The sequence below is a fragment of the Amphiura filiformis genome, unplaced genomic scaffold (genome assembly GCF_039555335.1).
Source record: "Amphiura filiformis unplaced genomic scaffold, Afil_fr2py scaffold_39, whole genome shotgun sequence".
Taxonomy (NCBI): domain Eukaryota; kingdom Metazoa; phylum Echinodermata; class Ophiuroidea; order Amphilepidida; family Amphiuridae; genus Amphiura; species Amphiura filiformis.
The window spans coordinates 311,495-338,050 of record NW_027305503.1 but is presented as its reverse complement, the minus strand read 5'-3'; the positions used below and the strand labels follow the sequence as shown (position 1 = coordinate 338,050).

General features: G+C 37.7%; 1 protein-coding gene across 1 annotated transcript in view; it reads left to right on the top strand.

Moving 5' to 3' along the window:
• Positions 1–21,859, top strand: part of LOC140144099 (uncharacterized) — a 39,444-nt gene extending 17,585 nt beyond the window's left edge. The window contains exons 2-3 of the mRNA XM_072165935.1: positions 11,422–11,569; positions 20,213–21,859. Of these exons, the coding sequence (XP_072022036.1) occupies positions 11,451–11,569; positions 20,213–20,984 (891 nt within the window). The 5' untranslated portion in view covers positions 11,422–11,450 and the 3' untranslated portion in view covers positions 20,985–21,859. The remainder of the gene's footprint in view (positions 1–11,421; positions 11,570–20,212) is intronic.
• The last annotated feature ends 4,697 nt before the right edge of the window (positions 21,860–26,556 follow it).

Genomic DNA, 26,556 nt, shown 5'->3' with positions numbered 1-26,556 from the left:
TTATTACCCAGTGTCTATGGGGTGTACACAGATTTGGGGTCAAAGGTCATTAAGGGGTCACTTCCGGTATAAAAAGATATACCTTCAAAATGCCCCTTCTGCCACAAAAAGCAGAGCAAAGTGATGCCACGTGGACACGTGCATTGACATTAGCCAATGTCTATGGGGTTTTCATATATTTTGGGGTCGAATGTGATTAAGGGGTCACAACACGGCTGTGTTTGTGGTCTTAGACCACAGCTAAGTCTAGTTCTTTCTTCTTTCTTCTGTCAACCATTACATTTGCTCTAGCACTCACATGCTTACATCGAGTTTGACCTAACTTGGTCACAATGATCATTGGCCGTGCCCCTACATGTCGCATGAAACTCGTGGGGTCAAAGGTCACGCAGGGGTCACAGGGGTCAAAAACGTGATTTCAACTCAAAATGCATTTTCTCCTACAAATTACGTAGGACAGTGACGCCACTTGCACACATGCATTGTAATCACCCAGTGTCTATAGGTGTACACAGATTTGGGGTCAAAGGTCATTAAGGGGTCACTTCTGGCATAAAACGGAATACCTTCAAATTTTTTTATTAGCTAAGGAAAACATAGGACAGTAACAGTATGTTCACATATGAGTTGCAGTTAGCCAATGTATATGTGGTATTTTTTTTATTTGGGGTCAAAAGGTCATTCAAGGGTCACTTCCGGTATAAAACGAAATACCTTTAAAATGCATCTTCTCCCACAAATTACGTAGGACAGTGACACCACTTGCACACATGCATTGTTATTACCCAGTGTCAATGTGGTGTACACATATTTTGGGTCAAAGGTCATTAAGGGGTCACTTCCGGTATAAATCGAAATATCTTCAAAAAAATTTATTACCTAAGAAAAACATAGTAGAGTGTTGTTATGTTCACACATGAATTGTGTTTACCCAATGTATATATGGTATTTTTTTATTTGGGGTCATAGGTCATTAAGGGGTCATTTCCGGTATAAAGCGAAATACCTTAAAATGCATCTTCTCCCACAAATTACGTAGGACAGTAATGCCACTTACACACATGCATTGTTATTACCCAGTGTCTATGGGGTGTACACAGATTTGGGGTCAAAGGTCATTAAGGTGTCACTTCCGGTATAAATCGAAATATCTTCAAAATTTTTATTAGCTAAGAAAAACAGGAGAGTGATGGTATGTTCACACATGAATTGTGTTTACCCAATGTATATATGGTATTTTTATTTGGGGTCAAAGGTCATTAAGGGGTCATTTCCGGTATAAAACGAAATACCTTTAAAATGCATCTTCTCCCACAAATAACGTAGGACAGTGATGCCACTTGCACACATGCATTGTTATTACCCAGTGTCTATGGGGTGTACACAGATTTGGGGTCAAAGGTCATTAAGGGGTCACTTCCGGTATAAAACGAAATAACTTCAAAAAACTTTATCAGCCAAGAAAAATATAGCACAGAGACGGTAAATTCACACATGAATTGATTTTACTCAGTGTATACGTGGTATTTTTTATTTGGGGTAAAAGGTCATTAAGGGGTCACTTCCGGTCTGAGACAGAAACCTTCAAAATGCACCTTCTGCCACAAATAACATGGCAAAGTGATGCCACGCGTACACATACATTGGCATTAGCCAATGTCTATGGGGTTTTCATATATTTTGGGGTCAAATGCCATTAAGGGGTCACAACACGGCTGTGTTCGTGGTCTTAGACCACAGCTAAGTCTAGTTCTTTCTTCGTCTTCTTTCTGTCAACCACGTTCGTGCCTATAGCTCAGTCGTTGGTTAATGGATTGTGACTAAACTTGGTAAGGATAACCACTTACCTTGCCCGCACAGGTCATATGACTTTGACTTGCATCTGACCTTTGACCTAGCTACAATGGTCAAAAACGTGATTTTTTTGCTTTTTCTTAGCAAAACGTGACATTTTGCGTGATTTGCCACGTTTCGCCCTGGCTCTGCTATGCTTTGACCGATTTTGATCATACTTGGTCACAAACATTACTGACCATGTCCCCACATGTTACATGACATTGAACTCCATTTGACCTTTGACCTGCTCACAATGGCTAAAATGTCTATAGGGTGTTCACAGATAAGGGGTCAAAGGTCATTAAGGGGGTCATTTCCGGTCTGAAATCTAAAAATATTCAAAAAATCACTGGTTTAAAAATTACATAGCAGAGTGTTGTCATTAGCACACATGCATTGCTACATTGCCAGGATCTTTGTGGTGTCTACAGTTTTGGGGTCAAAGATCATTAAGGGGTCGCTTCCGGTCAAAAACCAAAAATCATCAAATATTTTTTTTTATCTCAAAACGTAGAGTGACATAAACTTCACATATGCATTATGTTACCTGATGTATGTACGGTATTTTTATTTTTTGGTCAAAGGCCATTTAGACGTCATTTCCGGTTTTAAGCTAAATAACTTCAAGAATTTTTATCTCCATAACTTAGCATAGTAGATTTTTTTAATTTAAACTGTAACAATGCATTTTCTCGGTGTATATGAGGGTTTTTTTTTATATTGGGGTCAAAGGTCATTAAGGAGGTCAAAACGTCAAATTTGCAAAAAAATGTTTAGAATTGGCCCAATCGAGCTCAAATTCAACAGGAACGATTCTTACGACATTCTAAACATGTTGAAATTATTTATGACCCCAAAGGTCAATGTTTACTTTGGGGTCAAATGGTCAAAATATGGTTGGCAGATAGCTATTCGCTGTGTACCCAGATTCTATTGACCCTAGTTGATATCGGAAATCTATCCCGCGGACGACAGTTTATGCTCTCTGTCGAAGGTGGCATATTACACTCACGAGTTCTAGGCCTAGAGATCATATACGCGCGCGTATATTGAAGAATGGGTGGGGTGGGGGCTTGGTTTGTTTGTTTGTTTGTATGAAACATAAATGATGCATGGATATGATTTGATTATGAATTAGTTTATTATCAACGGTAAGCACAACCCATTAAGAGGGGCTCCCCTCTCCCCCACCTATATAACCACCTCTTCCCTAAGTAGCCCCCTCCTCCCCTACATTCGATATCTCCTCTATCTCGATCTCTACTCCCCCTTCCCTTTTCACTTCCAATTAATGCTCTCTCCCATCTGTTTCACTTTCTCCCTGTCCTTAGCCCTTATCTCCCCCCACACACTCCCCCACACACACACCACTCACAATCTCTTCTCCCCTCTCACTACGAACTTTCACACTATACCGCTGTATCTAAATACTCGACAGCTTTGTAAGGTCAAACTTTTCACTGTGAGGTTACCGCGCTTGCGCGGAAGCTGTTTTGTGTGATCTTTATGCTAATTCAGTGACCCGTGTTCACTCACGCTTCCCTGCACTTCCCGCCGTGAATCAAATCATCCTCCAGACACGCTCCATAAGATATCACGGTTGTTTGATGGGATCATTTATTAGTTTTTCAAACAAAACATCATATACAACCAAATTTTAGGCTTAAACAGCTAAAAGTGATATCATGCTAATGTATACAGATGCTTTTGAGTCAGTCTCAACTTTAATTTCCCCCTCTTTTACAAATTTATTCACTTTATAAGTATGTTTTTAATGTTTTTAAAGCTTTTTCGGATATAAAATGTAAAAATAACAAAATTGGTGGCGCTATTTAGTTACTGGAAATTACTCTTGTAAGCTTTTAATACAAATAATTCCTTTTATTGTTTGATAGAATATGTTTATAAAATATCCTATTCCAACTGTTTCAATGGCAGTATTAATCACCAAACCCTTGCAAATAAAGAAATATGATTTAGGATAAATAGCGCCATCTATAGTTTGCATTTAGTTAATAATGAAGCCAATTCTATATACATCAAACAACCGTGATATGCTAATGCATGGAGTACAAAGAATTACTTTGATCAATACCAGTTAAACAGGTGATTGGTATTGTACTCCATGCATCTGTATGTCTTCTGGAGCGTGTCTGGGGGATGATTTGGCCGAGTAAAAATAAAAACATGTTTCTCGTCCGGGTTTTAAAAAAGGAGGAAGAGGGGCTTGGGGCCCTTCTTATTTTATTGTTCTGGTAGGTATGCCACAGCTAGTGATCACAGAACCATCCAGAATTGTTTCTTGCATATAGGCAAGGCTATAGAAAACATCTCAACTTCCAAGAAATCTTTCTTCAAAAGTTTGACTGAATTTGAAAAAAACTGAAAATAAATTTGAAGCGGCCTCAAAAAAGGAAGCGGGAGGGAATGAGAAACTTGTTTTATTTTCATTCGGCCTTATGATCTTCCGTGCAGTAGAAACGGGAAAATCCGAAATGTTACTCAAATTTGGTCCAACTTTGGCCTAAATGTAACACAAAACTCGAAAATGTAACACGTTAAAACTTGCACAGTGTTATACTGTGTAGTTTTCCGATGATGAAAAAAATCAAAGTATTCATCGAAAAAATGCAAGAAATTGTGAATCTTGCGATGAAATTTATACTTCAAAATGTTCCAGAATTGTCAACTTGCCTAAAAATTCCGAAGATCAAAAACATGTGCGCTGAAAAATGTCATTATTTTCCTTATCTCTTCACCGATTTTCAAGGTTTAAAAAACTTCGTGTAGATTGCCATTTTGTCTAAATGCGAGTAGAAAGTTGTCAGATTCAAAACATCATTCAGTCCTCAAAGACCTTTCTAAAATCCCCGTGCCGAACACACGAAGATTAAAAGTTCGGCAGGTCATTCGGCAAACATCGGCAGGATCTCGCTGAGTCGACTGTGATTGGTCCAGTGACTGGAGCATGCGCGAGTAATTTAACAAGCATTTGGATACGGTAATATTTGTAGTGCCTCTATCTTCTACTTTTTGCAGTAAAAATTGCTTCAGTAAAAGTCATTAGGTTATTAGAGGTCATATAATGGCCTCCCGTCGATTCTGGTACATGGGATTAAGGACATGAATCGATTTTGTTTATAGCACCTATACAATTACAATAGTGGCCCTTTTGTAATGTCGAATGCAAATATTTCGATGGTCTATATTTTTCACAGGTGAAATAGCTTAGGCTTATTCGGTTTTGTAAACCACGTCTTTCAATGTAGATTACCATGCTCGATTTCTCTCCTCGTGAATATTGCACTGCGAAATTAAAACATTTCTTTTGTATACTTAGAGAGTAGGTAACTTCAAATCAAATCACTATTATTAGGGGAGAAGAGATTGTGTGGTGTGTGTGTGGGGGGGAGGGGGTGGTTGGAGGGCAAGGGGGATATGGGCCGGGAGAGAGAGAAACAGATGAGAGAGAGCATTGGAAGTGAAAGGGAAGGGGGAGGAGAGCTCGAGATGAAGATATCGAATGTAGGGGAGGAGGGTAGAAGGGGTAATTTAGGGAAGAGGTGGTTAAAGAGGGGCTCAAATCATCTCCATGCATCGTTTATGTTTCATACAAACAAACAAATCCCCCACCCCGCCCCATCCTTCAATATACGCGCATGTATATGATTTCTAGGCCTAGAACTCGTGAGTGTAATATGCCACCTACCTTCGGCAGAGAGCATCAACTGTCGTCCGCGGGATAGATTTCCGATATCAATCATGATAATAATTATGTTAGCACAATAGGCTATTGTATACTTCTGGTTATATACCCTATACTGTGTCCTCCCAGCATAATAGTGTTATGATTGCAGACCAGATCATATCTATTTAATCCCTTGATTTTTGGTTTCTGAACAAAAGAGAAACCAAAACTTAAGATTTGAAATGAGGGACTGTCTTCATATTGACTATTTCTTTGACCAGCTGTTCATCCATGCCTCCGTTGAGGTAATTATGCATAGTCCCATACACATCTAACGAGTAGCTTGGCCTGTTCGTACCATTCTTGATACGTAGGATTATCTTCCAGCTCATCTACCTATCTCTCCAGGTTCAGAGTTACATTCTGTCACGGTTGTTTGATCATGAATTCGGCAGAGTGACAAATCGAGAATTTTGAGTAAATTGAGTTATTGTATGCCTATGGTTATGTTTCAGGTGATCTTTTATCTCCACCAAAAAATAATGGTAAATCTTACTCCCTGACATACCAACATTTTGATTTGCACGAATCGCGCCTGAGTGCGATTAATGAATTGGACCAAAAGACGAATCGTATACTTAGCTGTACAAATCAGGTTGATCAATAGTATTGTATAGCTAGAAACCCCGAATTTTCTATATAAAATGGCGTATACTATTATACTGCCCACCCATGACAAAAGGAAGTATGGGACACATTGATGTTATTGAGATATGGCGCAAAACAATTTTCTTAAAACAATGATTAATTATGTATATAAAATCATCACAATGTTCTAATTGTATGTCCCATACTTCATTTTGTGGTGGTTTTTCGCCAAATGCCCCATACAGGGTGTCCCAGAAACTTGTATTTGATTCGGTTGATTGGTTGCGAAGAAGTTAACGATTACATAATACACGCATCAATGCATTTCATTCCAAGTTTGATCAACAGGCGGTTTTTTTCATACTCGTTCACCGCTTCCTAAAGTTTGTGTATTTCATTAAATTTAGTCTAGATTATCTATTTTATAATCCGACGGTGTTATGTTATTCATGCTTTCACTGAAGATGAATAACAGTTTGTCCGATAAATCTTTGATTTCTGCGATTGGAAGCTTTCCAACTTTACTTCTTTAGGTTGTGCAAATATTTCAACTTTCCAAAGAACATTTGAGTCAAGAATGACAATGATCAAGTGCTTACAGCTTTACGTGTGATTTTGATACCCTGCAACGTTAATGTTGAAGTTTTAATAGATCTAAACTTTGCATTACGATTTCTTGGAAATATTCTAAAAACATTATTTTTTAAGCCAGCTGAAATTCTTTATGCAATTATTATTTACGCAAAATTTATATCTATATTAACAAAAAAGGAAATTTACAAGTACCGAGCATCATCTTACATGCAAGCTTTCAAATTTGAACAAAACCCAATTAAATGTTTTGTAAAAAACAGATTGTGAAGAACAAAAAGGATTTCACCAAACAAAATATAAAGCATGAACATTATATGGAATTAAGATTAAAATTTGTTCAAAATATAAAGCACATTAACAGTTAACCACTAGTGCACATTGTCTTGAATGATCTTTCTTTCAAACTTGGAATGAAGTGAATTGACGCATGCGTTATGTAATCGCTCATTTCTTGGCAATCATTCAACCGATTCCAGTCAAATTGGCGTATAAGATGCAAGATAAGATGAGCTACACGCTGATCATGCGGTTGTTTAGATTTTTGGATTCTGATGTCTATTTCTCGACTTACGTCCAAATTCATTTGCCCGGTAATATTTTCTGGGACATCCTGTATTTTATGTGTACACATCTGAGGAAGCAAGTATTATTTTTGCGATTTACCTACTTTTTGAAGATATAACTTATAAACAGTTAATTTAAGCCAAAAATGGCGTTTTGAAAAAATTGTCCCATACTTTTGTCATGGGCGAGCAGTATATTACATCTAGTGATACCAATATTATAAGTACAAACATTCCCCACATGGTATGGCTTAATAGTGTGAGTGCGCCCTCGTGAAATCCCAAAAATTATACGCAAAATATAGATCAATATTGTTATTTCAGCTTTAAAATCCTAGATGTTTCGCTAAATATTACAGGGATGACTATTTATAACTTAAAGGAGTATTTCGTGATCCTAACATCCTCTTTTTAGGACATTTTTCGGTAGATATCCACGAAAAAAGCTTATTTTCAAAATTTCAGTTGATTCCGATTTTGCGTTTGCGAGTTATATATGCATGATTATGTGTATTACATTACTCCATAGACAATGTGTTGTAATTTCGTTCTGGTGCACCAGAACGATATTCAAATTTCACGATATCTTTGCTAAACGAATTATTCTGCAACAACTTTTTTGAACATAAACAGTATGTAGCCAGAGGTTTCTAGTGATATAAACATCAACTTTTTTTGTTGAGGAAAGTGGGGGCTGATGCTATGGATCACGAAATTCCCTTTTAAATATCAAATTTAAAGTCTACAGCCTTAGGACAGCCAGTATTATTTTTACACAGATCAAGAATGCGTGATATGGCTTACACGTAGTTTAATGCGTATTCGACCTCGTATACAACTCTGTGCGCAGCGATAGAGACATTTTGGATTTAACATAAAGCCGAATAGCTTTAAATACCCGTTTTGAAGGATGATATCGATTGTTTCAGACATACAAGTATTACAAATAAGTCGTGCACATTCACTTCTAAAATATATACATTTCAAATGAGTGCTCAAGAATGTTCTCAATTTTTAGAAGGACCAAAGGAATGGTAGCAAGATTTTCAAACACCGTTCAAGTTACTCAGAACAGCAATTTTACGTATTCGGCACTCTGCCGTATTCATAACGATTTATTAATGTTTCTAACAAAAAGTTACATCATTCTCAATTCTATAAACTGTATATTTGTGTTCAAATTGATGGCGTTATTTACATATATTTTAAATTAAATTTAGCCCAAAACTATGCGTTATTTCTTTCATTTCATGATAAAAAGTAGTTTGAAAACATGCTATATGTTACTCATTATTAATAAAAATGATGTTTAATGCCAATATACAAACGTTTGTAAAGATGACCTAGATACAAACAAGATTTAAGATAAATAGCGCCATCCGTGTTCAACTTTGTTTTAGAAACAATTGCCAGCACCACTGAGAGCATTCTGGGTGCACTACACTAAATCGTTCCGCATTTGGTCCTTCATAGTTCCGGTAAAAAATAGCGCATATGCGAAATATATCGGCGTCCGAGGGAACCAAATTTGAGTGACTCTTGGTTGTTTTGATAAAAACAATAGAATAGGAGCTCAACATTACATATCTGTTCAGAAAATTTTCTGAATCGAATGTGTATGGGTAATAGGCCCTCGGAACAATATCATGGCCGGAACTGGTAAGGAGGCGAGCGTGTCGGCTGAAATTTGGGATGGCGCTGTTCAGGAGTTCGTATCTCTCAAATTTGTCTTAACTTGTCCTAAAAAATTAAATTTAAATAAAAGTTTAATCTTTATTTGAGACATTGGTTTGATCAAAATATTAAAAATGTTGTTACATGGGGTAGAAAAACAAACTTACTTTCTTGTATTTTCCCGTGTATTTCAATGGGACGATTATTTAGTGGTGTGTGCCCTTCGAAGACTCATTTTTAAATGCTATGGACATGATTAATACCTGATTTTAAGTGCCAAAATGTTGAGATTTTTGACTGAAACTGATGTCTTTGCAAAGAAAAAAAGTATGTTTTTCTATTTCCGTCTACAAATACGCGATTTCATTCTTAAACGCACGAGAAGTTTGCTTCAAAACGCAAGTTCCCGTCGAATTGACAATTTAAGACCGTGCTTGAAATTGAGCTATTTTGGCCCCAATATCATAGAAGTGGTCACTTTTGGTTATCTCGGTGCTGAAAAAATAAAACATCTTTGGAATTATTTTGATGCAAAATGTAATTATAAGATCAAAACTCAATTATAACCGTTTTGAAAATAATCACTGAACCTTTAATTGGGTCTCAATAGACTAAAAGTCAAAGCATACTATATTATGACCTAATAATGACAAAATAACGGCATTTTTATCTCATGACCAAATGTTCAATTCCCAAGAGAGAAATGTATCAATTAATTCTAATGATAGGGTTTCTTAATTTTAGATCTTGCAAAAATAATACACGCAACTTGGAAATTTAACATTTTAGAGTGTCAAATTGACGTTCTATCTACCCATAACACCCCCAACTTAAGGCATATGCCTATTTACACGTCCTTATATTGTGCATGATCTAAGAGTGGAGGGGGGGAATGATCACATGTCGCTTTTCGGTCATGTTAAATTTGTGATTGTACATATATTTTTGTAAACAAAGTCACTTTCCTGATGTTAATGGGATTATAAATACAGTTTAACATGGTCAAAATGTTGCTCTGGCCCTTGAATGCTGAAAATTGCGAAAAGTATCATATTTTCACTCAGTCCGAGCTTGTTTGGAGCCCTGTTTTATAACTTTGGAGTGACTAGCGACAAAAAGCAATCACACTTTTTTAGGATGTTGACCACTGATGCCAAAAATAAAGAATATCTATTTTTTTTTTCTTATAAGGGTGCACTACATTAAATCATTCCGCGTTTGGTGTAACCCTTCATAGTTCCGGTAAAAAATAGCGCCTCTGCGAAATATATCGGCGTCCCGAGGGAACCAAATTTGAGTGACTCTTGATTGTTTTGATAAAAACAATAGAATAGGAGCTCAACATTACATATCTGTTCAGAAAATGTTCTGAATCGAATGTGTATGGGTTATAGGCCCTCGGAACAATATCATGGCCGGAACTGGTAAGGAGGCGAGCGTGTCGGCTGAAATTTGGGATGGCGCTGTTCAGGAGTTCGTATCTATCAAGTTTGTCCCAAAAAATTAAATTTAATTAAAAGTTTAATCTTTATTTAAGACATTGGTTTGATCAAAATATTAAAAATGTTGTTACATGGGGTAGAAAAACAAACTTACTTTCTTGTATTTTCCCGTGTATTTCAATGGGATATATATACCCGAATATTTCCATCTCAACAGCAACGAGTCGTCTATCAATGATTTTCGAGGCTTCTTTTGGCACTCACCCAAAGACAACATTAAAAAAAAGTCATATTCTCACCCAATGCCTTCCTAATTTAGATCCAAGCGGTCCCTCTCTCACCCAATGACCCCATATTTTGTACACTGATTTTTACTCTCACAGAATGCCAAAAATCATGCTCTCGGTCTTGCAATGACCCGGGGCTGAAATGTAATCGTTTGGATATTTTTTTTGAAACAATAATGTAACATTAGCATAGTAAGCAAAGAACGATTAGGAAAAGTAAAGCATATTTATTGCAGTGAAAGAGTTGTAAAATCGTACTGCATGGGATGGAAGAGGTTGGTTGCAAATAAAAAGGAATAAAGATCTTACCATTTCGGTTACTATTGTTAGGAAATCATGTTATGGAGGGTTGTTGGAGCTGAATTATTTTATTTAGAATACATACAGGTTTGCTTCTTAAGGATTGCTTTCCATATTATGATATAACTGTCGGTTGTAATACCTGACAATTATTGCATGCCTGGTTATTGAATTAACGGAAAGTCGCCGCGGATAATTTAAGGGCATTCGAACTCATGATCCAAACATCGGTGGCTCATTTGTTGTCATGCAGGTTCCTAGTCTTTAATACAGACTGCATCAGTTTGGACTTGAGTTCACAACGTTGAAAACAGCTCGGCCATTATATAGAAGCCCATACTATCTGGCTACTGCAGCACATTCATTTTTTTTACTCATATTTCCTTCAGAGAAGACGATACCAAGGTTGACGATAACAATGTTGGAACAGCAAAGCAACTACGAATTGGATCGTATTGGAATTAATAAGTTAGGCATTGACGAGCTGTTACTCATCTTCAATTTACTTACTCTGTACGAGAGACTTATTGCTATGAGGTAAGCTAATTATCCATTCTCCATGTGCATGATATGCACTATAAATTACTATTCAAAGCATTTGAGTAGACCATGATACCTTACCATAAAATGAAGATAGACTTCGAGTAACCAGGCAATAACTAGAGGTCATTGAACTTTGTACAGGGGTCAAACTCCAAATTTGCTTTCTCTCTCTCTGGGTCAGATGGCGCAGGATTGCGCTGCTGTGGTCTTCACAAGTCACAAGAGTCACAAGAGTACGCCATCTACTTCCATCAAAAGCCAAACGTGTTGCACCATACATTCCGTGTGATGAAACGTTCTTCACATCTTTTTTCCCATGATGTTGATGAACGTCCCCTTCCACGATGGCCTTCCACATCTCCCTGAAGAATATTCTTCTCAACTCCACCATCCTTTCTTACAATGTGGCCAAAGTAGCGCAATTTCCTCTCAATGATGGACTTTCTGATGTTTAAGTCTGTGCCAATCTTATTCAGGACCCAGATATTTGTCTTCGAATTGTCTTTCCAAGATACTCCCAACAGCCTCCTATAGCACCACATCTCAAATGCATCTATCTTCTTCCTGTCATTCTTTGTCATTGCCCAGGATTCGCACCCGCATGTAGCAATTGAGAAGAGTGTTGCACGGAGTAACCGTACCTTGAGGTTGATTGATAAACCACGACTCTTTCAGATCTTTGACATACTCTGAGTTGTTGTCCTTGCCATAGCTAATCTTCTTTTGATCTCAGATGTGCTATCACCTTTGTTGTCTATCATTGAGCCCAGGTATTCAAATTGTTTAACCTCCTTGATCTTTTGACCATCTATCACAAAGTCCTCTCCAGTTCTATTTCTATCAATAACCATTACTTTAGTCTTCTTGGCATTTAGCACAAGGCCTTTCTCCTCACTGGCTTCCTTGATGCATTTCAAAAGGGCCAGCAGTTCCTCTCTACTGCTGCATATTAGGGTGGTATCATCAGCATAGCGTAGATTTGTGATACGGCTACCGACAAATTTGACTCCACCAGTAAACCCGTCCAAAGCTTCTCTCATGATGTCCTCTGAATAAATGTTAAACAGGTTTGATGACAATATGAAGCCCTGTCTCAGCCCCCTTCCAATTTTGAGCCATTCAGTTACTCCATTACTTGTCCTGACTGCAGATTCCTGGTCCTCATATAGTTGACTAATAAGGCAAAAAAAAATTGTTGTGTTGCCCTCAACCGTCCTACCCTAAATCCTGAAAAATCAGGGTCGCAATTTTTTTTTTTTTTTTTTTTGAATGACGATTTTTACAGATTTGTTCAAATGTTTTTCACTTAAAATTAATATTTTATTGAAAGACTAGTCATTAATTGATGTCTAACAGGTATCCAGAAGTCAAAATTGACAAATGTCCCCTAATTGAAGAAGCGTTATTTAATATTTGAGGGGATTTTTAAAACTGAAGGTTTAAAAAACAAAACAAAAAAAGAGAAATCCGACCATCCGACGACCCAAATTTCCCATTTTCCCACTTGAGGGCAACACAACAATTTTTTTAGGCCTAAGATCAATAATGTGACCAGGGAATCCCATCCTTCTCGTTGTTTTCCACAATTGGGGATGGCTGACACAATCAAAGGCCTAGATTTGCTCCAAAGCCAACCTATTTTCCATCCAATTGAAAGAAAAAATGAAAAACCATGCCATATGCCCTCTGACACTAATAGTAAAGACCAACTGCAGCCTTGCGGCTCGGTGAGTGGACTTTCGCGGTTGGTGGGTTTTGCAGACCAATATCGCAGGTAGACAGTGATCTTTACTTCATAGTGGTCCTACTACATAGTGGTCCTACTTACTTGTTGGTGACTTTATAGTGAAGCTTGCCTTCGGCAAGCTCTGTACATGTACATGTACTGCTGGGAGTGGTATTATTTTTTTACAGAATGGTCTAAACCAGGCAGGGATTGGCCTATATACATTTTCTTTACTAATACTAGTCACTTGCTTGGGTTTATTTTACTTGAGATCACTGGATCTTCTAAGGTACTGCGAGGGCTCTGATCAAGAGCTATCAAAGGCCTTGCTGTAGTCAATGAAGCACATATAAAGTGGTAGTCTGTGATCTTTACACTTCTCAATTATATTCCTGATGTTTACGATCTGGTCTCTAGTCCCTCTTCCTTCTCGAAAGCCAGCCTTTAATTTGCTTTATTCATGTTAAAAGTATACCAAAGTATTCCATAAGTCATTAGGATTCAGAAAATGTATAGTTTTGACATATCTAGGATGCACCGTTCTCCTGAAATACACAGGAAAGAAGCATTTTTGGATCGCGTGTTGGCTCTTGAAAAACGTATTGCACAGGCGTTCCACAGCGGTGCTTTTTTTTCTTACAGGATCTTCTTTCTTACACATCCGTGACTTAGTCATCGCTGTGTTCTTTTTCTTACAGATTCTTTACCTAGATGGGACACCGTGTAGGTCTTGAGATGCTATCGGATCTTTCTTATTTTGATATAATTTGCTCTAGCTCCTTCATTATTTGACTGATTATGACCAAACTTGCCCAAAAGCTCCACTACTTCAGCTTTTACATTTGACATGACCCATTTGGGGTCAAACGTCACGCCTGAGTAATTTTGGCTAAAATGTGATTTTACCCATAATACTTCTTCTCCTACAGATTACATTGTACAGTGCTGAGATTTGGACATTTACCTTGGCTATAGCCGAGACCTATGGGGTCCTCACATATTTCATTACTCGTCGATACTCGATAGATTACCCAATAAAGCGGACTTAGTCACCGGCCAGTTACAAAAAATGCTTAACTAAAGGCCTTATGGAGACAACCAATCCTTTTGTGACATGTCCATTCACCCATATAATAAAAGTAATCATTGATTTGAATAGGTCGACCTCGATTTTCTTTTCACAGGACTCGCTAGTAAAATTGAAATGACTGAAAATTGTCTTTTCAATTAGTTTTTATGTGTCTTTGAATGACAAATTGGTTGAAAGAACTACATGTTTCAGTAGGTAAAGGACCATTACATCTACATATCATTAAATTATTTGAAAAACTGTGAATTTAAATGGTAAAATGTGTAGTCGAAAATTAGCAAATTTTACTGAACTTAAACCTGAATAAAATTTCTTCCCACCAAAAAATAAAGGGCATCAGATGAAAGCTGAGCCTTTCAACTAAATAAAGTTCTGTCTACGTGAAGTCCAATTTGGCTTAAGAAAGTCAAGACCACGCAAAATATAAAGCTTCTTATTATTATATAGAGCCTGACAACGGGTCGTCACATCATGGAAATAGTAGATGAGAAGGAATCACAACGAACCATCCCCAAAGTTCCAAACACATTGCCGACATGCACATTCACGTTTCTATACACTTCAACCACTATTGTTATATCATAATCCTCGGGATTATATCCCAACACGATGGTCATCGGTTAATTCTAAGGCTGCAGTCAAACGACCATTGCTTATGGACTAAATGCGGCCTTGTGAGCAGGAAAGGGCGGGAAATATGAATGAATTATGGGACAGATGGGATAACATAGCCAAAATAATGCCTTGCATTATGCAGTCATGTCTACAGCAGAATTCACCACGACCTTTGCAGGACATAAACCCACTAAACCAAGATAAACCTCATTGAAAACAGCACAACTATGTTAAATCATGGATGTGTCTCATAGCCCTGGTTAAATCCATAAACACATGTTTCTGATTTACCTGTGCGATATTCAATGTGCTGTGATGAAATAGGTATTATAATTTCAGTTGGATGCACCATTACAAAGCAAATGCACAGTAACAATACTGAGCGTGGCATTTGTTTCCGAAACGAGAACAATAGTCTGTGTATTGTTATCCAGCCATGTTGATGGTACAACTCATGTCAAACTTGTCACAGTTATTGTGATCGTATCACACAAGTAAATGAGAAACATGTGATTTCAGACTTAACACGGTTTGGAAAAAGTTTTTCCATTTTTTAGCTCCCTATCAGGCAGTCAGAACTCTATATTTGGGAGGGCTCGGCAACAATATTCCCAAAATCGCATTTTAATCATTTTTAGATGACCATAGAGGGAAAGAATTGAAGTTTATTTACAGCTTCTATGGCGACAATTGATCAAACCAATCACACGGTGGTGCTCGTCTGAAGTTTGGAGCTGTCGCAAGTCAGGTGTTGAGCACAATACATGTCCGACTGTTATGAAATTTTGGAAGACCCTCTTCGGGAAAACAGCTCGACAACATCTTTCCCGTGACATTTTTTTACTTCAAATTGTAGTATGTTGAGGATGAACATTATAATTCACATGTGAGCTTCTATGGCTATTATTGGGTGAAGGGTTTTCCCACCAGCCCACTAACTAGTCCATTGCCTTAACCTGCAATACAGTGAGTGAGCTAGAGGTCAATCATCAATTGGAGCGCTGTATGTGCACTGAATAGGAAAAACGGGTAGTAACCGCATAATGGTGAGATGCAGCAGCAGCTTGTCTGTCCTCTCTGGACTCGATAAAGGTCATCAGGGTAACATCGTCAGCATACAAGATGGAAGTATTTGTCAGCCTCTGAGAGATGTCATCAATGGATATTATAAACAGGAGAGGACCAATGATGTATCCTTGTGGGACACCAGCATTAATCCACTTCAGACTGGACGATTTGCCATTCAGTATTACCTTCATGGAGCGGTTCGAGAGGTAGTCAGCTAACCATGCTAACAGCTTTCCAGAGAAGCTAAGAGCAGAGAGTTTCTCCAGGAGTCCACGGTGCCAAACTCGGTCGAATGCTTTGCTGATGTCCAGGCAGACAACACGAGCTTCTTCTCTGTTTTTCAAGGTGTTGGTGAGACGCTGGGAAACATAAGTGAGGGCATCTGATGTTGAGTGGCCAGCTCTGAAACCAAACTGCTGTTTGGATATCAGCTTCTGATCGTTGAGATGTTTCCACATAGCCTTGTTGACCAACTTCTCCATGGAGAGAACAGGGAGGAGAGAGATGGGCCAATCCATCACGGTTTCCAACCGCAGAGATTCTGCTGGCAATCATCCTAGCCTCCAATTCTTTAGTATAAAGCTCCCAGAGGCAAATAGTGTTTAACTCCTTGGTCTCACCCTCAGCAGAGATTTATCTTGGAATCCTGTTATAACCAAGATGGCAAAGACAGCGGCCCAGCGCACTGGTCTCCTCCGTCGTGCTGCACCCTACTTGGTGCCACCTCAGAGAGCCATAATTTATAAGAGTATGGTCAGATCTAAGATGGAGTATGCTAGCACAGCATGGCATGGAGCAACTCCTACATCACTGTCAGAACTAGATGCAGTCCAGAGGCGTGCTGCTCGCATCATCGATCTCCCTGGAGAAGAACTTTCCTCTCTTCAGCCTTTGGCTCACCGTAGAACAGTAGGGGCCACCACTATGTTCCATCGAATTTTCTACGGGAATGCCACTGAATTACTATGCCAACTACTTCCGGACCAGCTCCAGACTGACCCTCGCCTTCGCCGCTCAGTTAGATCTCACGACTTCGCATTTCAAATTCCAAGATCTAACATTGTTAGTCATGAGCGGTCTTTCATTCCATCTACAGCCCGCACATGGAATGCACTCCCGCCTCACATTCCTGGAATTGTGAAACGGAACAGCTTCAAAAAGGAGCTATCTAGGCGCCAACCCGATAATGCCTTGATTAAAAACCTCTCGTCGAGGTTTTCCAAAGTTTAAAAAATAACGGTTAGTTAACGAAATAACGGTTAGTTAATGAAAAACAAGAAGTGAAATTTAGGTTGATTTACCCGTAATAGAGTTCTATTGTATCCGCTATTGTATCTGCTATTGTATCCGCTATTGTAGTCTATTCATAAAAACTACTGCAAGAATCGCGGCAATCCCTGATGTTGCTGGTGTCTACCGCCGGCGTTTCGCATTTATTAACATTGAAAATGATCGGATACTCTTATATTTATAGACTTATTAGTGCTTTTTATATAATATTCAGAAATTGCAATTATGAAAACTACAAACTTTGAAAGTGAAATATATTTACAATCGAAAATATATCATACTTAAATTCTATAGAATCTATAGATACCTTACGGTCATTAAGAGGTCACTTCCGGTATAAAAAGAAATACCTTAAAAATGTTACTAGCTAAGGAAAACAATCATAGCACAGAAACGGTTAGTTCACACACGAATTGTGGTTATCCAGTGTATATGTAGTATTTTTTTTATTTGGGGTCAAATGTCATTAATGGGTCACTTCCGGTATAAAACGAAACACCTTTAGAATGCATCTTCTCCCACAATTTACGTAGAACAGTGATGCCACTTACACACATGCATTGTTATTACCCAGTGTCTATGGGGTGTACACATATTTGGGGTCAAAGGTCATTACAGGTTCACTTCCGGTATAAAACGAAATACCGTCAAAAATTATATTAGCCAAGGAAAACATAGGACAGTAACGGTGTGTTCACACATGAATTGGTAAGTTCATTGTTATTACCCAGTGTCTATGGGGTGTACACAGATTCGGGGTCGAATGTCATTAAGTGGTCACATCCGGTATAAAACGAAATAACTAATAAAATTATCAGCCAAGAAAAACATAGTACAGTGACCGCACATTCACACATGAATTGATCTTACTCAGTGTATACGTGGTATTTTTTTATTCGGGGCAAAATGTCATAAAGGGGTCACTTCCGGTCTGAGACGAAAGACTTTCAAAATGCCCCTTCTGCCACATATAACATGTCAAAGTGATGCCATGTGCACACATGCATTGACATTAGCCAATGTCATTGGGGTTTTCATATATTTTGGGTTCAAAGGTCATTAAGGGGTCACATCACGGCTGTGTTCGTGGTCCTAGACCACAGCCATGTCTAGTTTCTTCTTCTTCTGTCAACCATTAAATTTGCTCTAGCACTCACATGCTTACATCGATTTCGACCTAACTTGGTCACAACCTTCATTGACCATGCCCCTCGATGTCACGTGAAACTTGTGGGGTCAAAGGTTACGCAGGGGTAAAAATGTGACTTCGACTCAAAATGTATCTTCTCCCACAAATTACGTGGGACAGTGACACCACTTGCGCAAATATTCGGAATTGATGTAAGGGGTCACTTCCGAACTAAAGATCCGTTCATACTACCACCGCATTTGCGATGCGTTGCTTTGCGGTGCCGATATATCGATACATGTTTGCCGCAACTCAACGCAACTCGTCGCTTTTCCAAGTTAAAATGTATTTAGCTTAATTACGATATCGCAATGCAGTAGTTTGCAGTACGATGCAGTGCATCGCAAAGCAACATAGTACAGTGACCGCACATTCACACATGAATTGATCTTACTCAGTGTATACGTGGTATTTTTTTTATTAGGGGTAAAATGACATTAGCCAATGTCTATAAGTTTTTCATATATTTTGGGGTCAAATTACGTAGGACAGTGACGCCACTTGCACACATGCATTGTAATTACCCAGTGTCTATAGGGTGTACACAGATTTGGAGTGAAGTTATAAAACCAACTAGACATGTACATAACTATGGTCTAAGATCACGAACACAGCCGTTGTGTGACCCTTAATGACATTTGGCCCCAAAATCTCTGAACACCCCATTGACATTGGCGAATGTCAATGCATATGTGCACTTGGCATCACTCTGGTATATGTTATTTGTGCCCGAAGAGGCATTTTGCAGGAATTTCGTGACCCCTTAATAACCTTTGACCCCAAATAAAAAAATACCACGCATACACTGGGTAATAACAATTCATTTATAAACATACCGTTACAATGCTATGTTTTTCTTAATAAAAATGTTTGAAGGTATTTCGTTTTATACCGGAAGTGACCCCTTAATGACCTTTGACCCCAAATATGTGAGAACCCCATAGACACTGGGTATTAACAATGCATGTGTGCAAGTGGCATCAGTCTCCTATTTAATTTATGGGAGAAGCATTTTAAAGGTATTTCGTTTTCGGATAACCAAAATTCATTGATGAACATACCGTTACTGGCCCATGTTTTTCTTAGCAACTAAAAATGTTTGATGGTTTTTCGTTTTATACCGGAAATGACCCCTTAATGACCTTTGACCCCAAATCTGTGAGAACCCCATAGACACAGGGTAATAACAATGTATGTGTGCAAGTGGTGTCACTGTCCTACGTAATCTGTGGGAGAAGAAGCATTTTGAGTTAAAATCACATTTTTACCCCTATGAGCGTGACCCAACAAGTTCCATGTGACATGTAGGGGCATGGTCAATGATAGTTATGACCAAGTTAGGTCAAAATCGGTGTAAGCATGTCAGTGCTACAGCAAATATAAAGGTCGGCAGAAGAAAGAAGAAGACGAAAGAAGAAGATCATGTAAGAAAAAAGACACAGCCGTTGTCAACGGCTGTGTAAATATCTTCAAAATGCTTCTTCTGCCACAAATTACATAGTACGATGATGTCACTTACACATATGCATCGGCTATATCCAGTGTCTATAGAGTGTTCACAGAATTGGGGTCAAAGGGATTATTTCGGGTTAATCTAAAAATCTTCAAAAATTCATATCTGCTACATTAACCATTTTAATATTTATCCGTTTCTTACAGAGTGTCTAAAACATGGTATTCCATATTAAGAGAGAAATCTTCTTGGCTCCGTGTTGATTTCACTGAAAAGGGACCCATCGCTGAAAAGGTCGTACAGGCTGGGGGAAGTAAACTACACTACAATGTGCAGTGGCGTTTTCCCTCTACGGAAAGTGACATACTACTGTTCTTAAGACATTACGGTGGCGGGTGCCTGAAAGAGATCCGTATTGGGTTTTTCACCAACACCATCGTCAATTACCTTCGTGAAAATTGTCCAAATTTACGCTCCATTTGTGGAGGTCAGTTACTCTTAAATAAGGAGGACGTTTTATACTTTCCAACGAATATTACAAGATGCGAATTGGAATCTCCTCCAACATTGGGATATTTTGCCCACCCGGATAATGATGAATATATTGAAGGACTTCAATATCACGATGAGCAAATCTTAGGTCTGCTTTCGCAGCAGGCAAGGCTACGCTATGTAAAATTGGACAGATTTTGGATGTCAAAATCGGCCATGATTTCTTTGGCAAGTAAAGAAAAGCCTTTGCGAGAATTCCAGATTATTAATCCGATAGTTTCCTGGAAAGAATTTGGTTCCGAAGAATATCTTGATGAAGTTCTATCAGCCTCTGTTGGAAACATAGTAACATTAAAATGCCTACGAATTGACTGCACTTCACCTTCTAAGCGATTTGTTAGTCAGTTATATCATCTTCCACATTGCATTGGCCATTTTGAAAATCTGAAAACATTAGCATTAGCAATGTTCGAAAGAGATGTTTGAATTAATGCTACCTGGACTGCTGAATTTGGAATCCTTGGAACTGGAGGGAGCATCGATATCGAGCACAGCTGTGGAGCTGATTGGAAAGTGTGTAAAGAAACTAAGATATCTTGAATTAGGAAATGGATCATACGATGTCGAATGTTTGCAATATTTACAATGTCACCCAGCCTTGGAGACAATGTGGATTTATAAAGATTACATTCATAGGAATCATATCAAACAAAGTTGGCTTAGCGCTATATTTGATGTAGTTTTGACTCTGTTAAAAGCTAGGAATGTAAAGATAGAAGGTTACAGATTGTCTGGGATTATTGATGAAGAGAAATATCCGAAAATACCACAATGGGTTGGAATTGAAATCAATGACCTACCGGAAGAATTGATGTGTGATTGAATGCAAAAAACGGCGTCTAAAAACAATGAGATCATTCAAGCATGATTTAAATATACAAAGGTAAAATCAGCGAACAACTTATATAAATTGCTACTAAAGCAGGGTAAATGATCAGTACAATTTTTATAAAGAATATCTCACAAACACAGATGATAAATAATTAGGATGCTTGCGTTCTGGTTCTTGGATATGCTGGGTTAGACCTGATGTTGCTCCAGCTTTGGCCCCAGATACCTTATGGTGATACATGCAAGACACATGTCAAATAGTGGCAAAATGGGCATTTTTAGATTATTCCATTAACAAATATATACACTTTAAGCTCCAATGTGCTTGTTATTTGGTTCAAATCCGACATCCGGTGCCAACGCTACAGGTAATCAAAGTAACTTGGGTAACGCAGCAATGTGAACCTGTATTGTATTGTTTTTACCCTGTGACATTTGAGGTTTTCACGAATAAAAGTCAATAAAACATATGACATCATTTGGACTTTTTGATTTATTGGTATTTTTGACTAAAATAATAATTATGTTAATAAAATTATGATTCGATGACCCGTAATTTGCATAATTAAATGCAGATTTTGCACATTTGTGCAAAATGATGTGTTGTCACCTAGCGCGCAGGTTTTGAAGGCCTTCCAAACATCAGAATATATTGACATTTTGCAGGGTAGTAGAGGACCCTTCATTAATAAATCAAATTAAGATTTTTGTCCTATTATTATTTCTTAATTGTACAAATTTCGGCTTTTCCCACAATTTTGTTTTAAAAGCTCTTAATTTGAGTTTGAAGCTAGTCTAACACAATACACATGTCAAATTTCATGGAATTTGGACCACAGAAAGTGTAAAAAAGAATGCGCGCAAATTATACCTGTAAATCCAAGATGGTCGCCGTTTCCATGGCAACCGATGTCTGATAACATATATTGAATCCGTTTTTCAACATTATGTTACAAGAGGAACATTTTGACCAAATATGAATATACTGTGATCAATATTTCTCAAAGCCACCCTTGTCTTGCATGTATCACCTTAACCCATGTGTCTTGTCATAAAAATAAATCTCTATTTGTTATTATGTATATTACCTTGACGCTTTTGATGTAATGTGCAATCATATGACCTATGTCCTAAATGATGTTTTTATTGTATTACTCTTGATGTAAGTTGTTGTAATGTGCAATCCTATAATATCATTTTTGATATACCGTTTGCGCCACGTGGGAACCAAAGGAGAACAGCATTGATTGGTCACCCCAGGTTAAATATGTTAAATAATAAATAATTAAATAGAGATGAAAATCGAAGTCTCACTTTAAAAGGTAAATACGTCCCCGTGTTTGAGAGAAGCCGCGCGCAGCAAGCATCGATGTTGATGATAAGTGATGTAAATAATGCGCGATAAAATTTCGATAACTAACGATTGCGCCCAAATTTTGATTGGACGTGTAATACGAGCGTAGCGTGCGAAAACATTGATAGTCACAGCCAACCAAGCCTAAAAATAATCTTATGCCCCCCCCCGCCCATATTTGTGTAAAAAATTATGATCCCCTACTTTTGGTATACAAACTCTATGACCGCCGTGTGAAGAAAACAATGACTCACAACATGAGCCTTAGACAGTGCAACAAGTATCAAGTCCCAAGAAATACAAAAAGATATGGGAACAACTCAATACCCTATCTCACTCATCTTCTAAATTAGTGTGCACAATGAACTGGTGTGTTTTAACTGTGATTTTATCACAGCACTTTATCTTGATAAATCCAAGGTGTCCCTTATATTTTGGCTGATCCAATTGCTGCGCAATATTTTGTTAATTTTATTCATTAATGACTGTTTTAAGGCCTGGTCACACTATGACGGACGATAACCAACAAATCACAAAATGTTGACGGCAAAGCGACGGCAAAAAGAGGAAAAACAAGATTCGCCGACGAGTGGGAACGACCTTCAGCGACACCACGACGGCAAGGGACGAAAGGCTGCGACAGGAAACGGAGACTAGCGACCAAAACCGGACGTTGACTGGGCGGCGAGTGACGATGTCTCGACGAAGCCCGACAACAACCAACGAGGTCAGAGGCTGGCAGCGGATTTGCTTGCGGCAAGGAACGGCAGCTGACAGCGGTCGACATCAAAGTCGTTGTGTGTGCGGGTCGTATAGTGCATTTAAGCGTTCCCACTCTTCACAGCGTTCTGGTTATCCACTCAAAAATATCAATATCAATAACAATCAAAAATATTAACCTCAATATCAATAATAATCAAAAATATTACACATATCAATAATAATTATTTACATCAATATCAACAATTATCAAAAATATTAAAATCAATATCAATAATAATTTAAACTATTAATATCTATATCAATAATAATCAAAAAAATTAACATCAATATCAATAATAATCAAAAGTTTGCCATGGTGGACCATGTTATTTGCACTGTGTAATGGGAAAGTTGTCAGTGTTTTGTTTTGTCACTTGTCCTGCATGTTTGTGTGTGGGGTGTCTAGGGGGGATTTGTGTTTTGTGTAGAAAATCCCTGGTCTAATTTTTTTGATGCACTGTAACCAACATGAGTTGCTTGATCTTATTATGCATGTTGTATGGTGCTGATTCTGCCCACCCATGGCTGGGGGACCCAACAGTTGCCTTTGTGTTTTCATGCTTTTGCTGGGCTACCACTTCTTTTTTCTGCTTGCCTTTTTCATCACTCTTGGTAGCGTAGCATTTGCTCTTTTTTTTAAATAATTTTTAACAGAGGTATTGGTTGGGTCCTGTTGTCATGGTGGGGCGGTATTATTTAAATCTCATTGTCATAATCTGATTGTATCTTTGCATCTATCTTGGTTACCGTAATTAAGATGGGGTCTGGTGGACCATGTCTGTATGTTCTTTTTTCCCTTTCCACCAGGCCCAAGTACAGGTGAATAAAAATGGAAAAACAAAAAAAAAATAATAATCAAAAGTATTACACATATCAATAATAACAAAAATAATATAAATATCAATAAAAATCAAAAATAGTAAAATCAATATCAATAATAATCTAAACTATTAATATCTATATCAATAATAATCAAAAATATTAACATCAATATCAATTATCATAATCAAATATATTAATATCAATAGTAATAATAATAAAAAAAATATTACACATAAATTATCAAAAAAAATTAAAAAGTTAATATAAATATCAATAATATTCAAAAAATCAATATCATTAAAAATCCAAACTGTTATATCAATATCAATAATAATCAAAAATATTAACATCAACATATCAATAATGATCAAAAATATTATCATCAATATCGAAAATAATTAAATATCAATATCAATAATAATCAAAATACACATATCAAAAAAAAAATAAAAAATAAAAATTAATATAAATATCAATAATAATCAAAATATTAAAATCAATATCATTAAAAATCCAAACTGTTATATCAATATCAATAATAATCAAAAATATTAATAGGGGTTCATTCATATATTTTCATGATTAAACGGTTGTTTATGCCCGAGGGGCCGCTTACGGCCCGAGGGCATAAACAACCGTTTAGTCATGAAAATATATGAATGAACCCCGTTCATACATACCACAACATTTTGTGATTCTTATTTCATCAAAATAATAACAAAAAGTGCAAGTAACATCATTAAAAAACATGATTTTGCTTCATTTTCCCTACCCGGCGATCTCACATCCGGGATACCGGGCATAAACGCTGTTTATGCCCGGCTCTCGACCTATCACGTGCGCCGTTACATAGCGTGTATGTATGAACATCAATATCAATAACAATAAAAAATATCATTATTTTTTATTACTATTGATATTTCTTTTTATATGAAATTCAAAATTGCATCCTGCCGGTCAAAAAATGTAAAAAAAAATGGCACACAAAGTTTTAAATCGTGGACCATCGTTTAAAAATCGTAACCCATCGCAGACCACCGTTTCAATGCCGCAGGTATTCGCAAACGACCCGCCATCAACAGTCAACATCCGTCACCCTCCGGACAAAATTCGCAAGTCACTGCCGCACCAAGATCGTTACAATTTCGTTACTTGCCACAATGTGTCGTCAGGGTTCGAGATGTGAAGTCACTTGCCGTTGTTTTTTCGTCAATGGTCGTTGACAACGACTACCAACGAAATTGTGACGACCTCAAAACGACTAAAGACGACCTCGCACAGTATGGAGACGTCAAAGTAATGAGGGTTGCGGTCTCCAACGAAATCTGAACGAATCACAACTACTTATTTTGCCGTCACAAAATGTTCAACATGTTGAAAATTTGCCCACGAACAAGACGAATAATTTCTGCCGCCTGCCGCGGTCGCTAACGGATTCGTCAGTGACAACTAACGGCAACACACGATGAGTGGCGGTAAATTCAAAATTGCAATTCGCAGCTTAACGTCACTTGTCGTTCACCCCTATTCGTCACAGTGTGACCGGGCCTTTAAAAAAGTATTTATTAGTGTCTACGTGGTGTGTGGGGGTGTGTCTGCGGAGGGCTGATAGTCTGGGCGTGGGTGTATGTGAGGTATGTGTTGGGATGGAGGGGTGTGTGCTCTATGATTTTGCATCAGCAAGTGCAATTAACTTTTATTATTATATTTTATATGTGTTTTTTATGTACTTTAGTGTAATCAATGAAATGTAATATTTCGTGTAATTTGGCCTACGGGGCACGAATTGAAATAAATTTAATGTGACACTAATGTGTATAATTGACCGACTTGACCGACTCTGTTAAGTTAAATCATGTCCATATCTCTGATTTTAACATTAATATATTCTACAGACGATACAAAACTTGCACAATATCGGTTATCTAGTTGAAATCCATTGGTTGGTATGAAATAAATTAAGCAAAATCTATAGGACCGGGCTGTGCACACTAGACTCGAAATTAAACATTACAACTATAAACTAGATCTCCTCTAGTTTTGAACCTAGCCGGGCACATCGTCATCATCCCTATATCTTCGTGTTAAAAAATTGCCGGGATAGTAAAGCGAATCCTCTCGTTTTTCAACAGCTACGCATGTCGATTTTGTTCGAGATATGCCGAGCGACTCAGGCTAAGCACACCATGACTATCATATGAGATACCACAGAATTTCTATATTCTACAC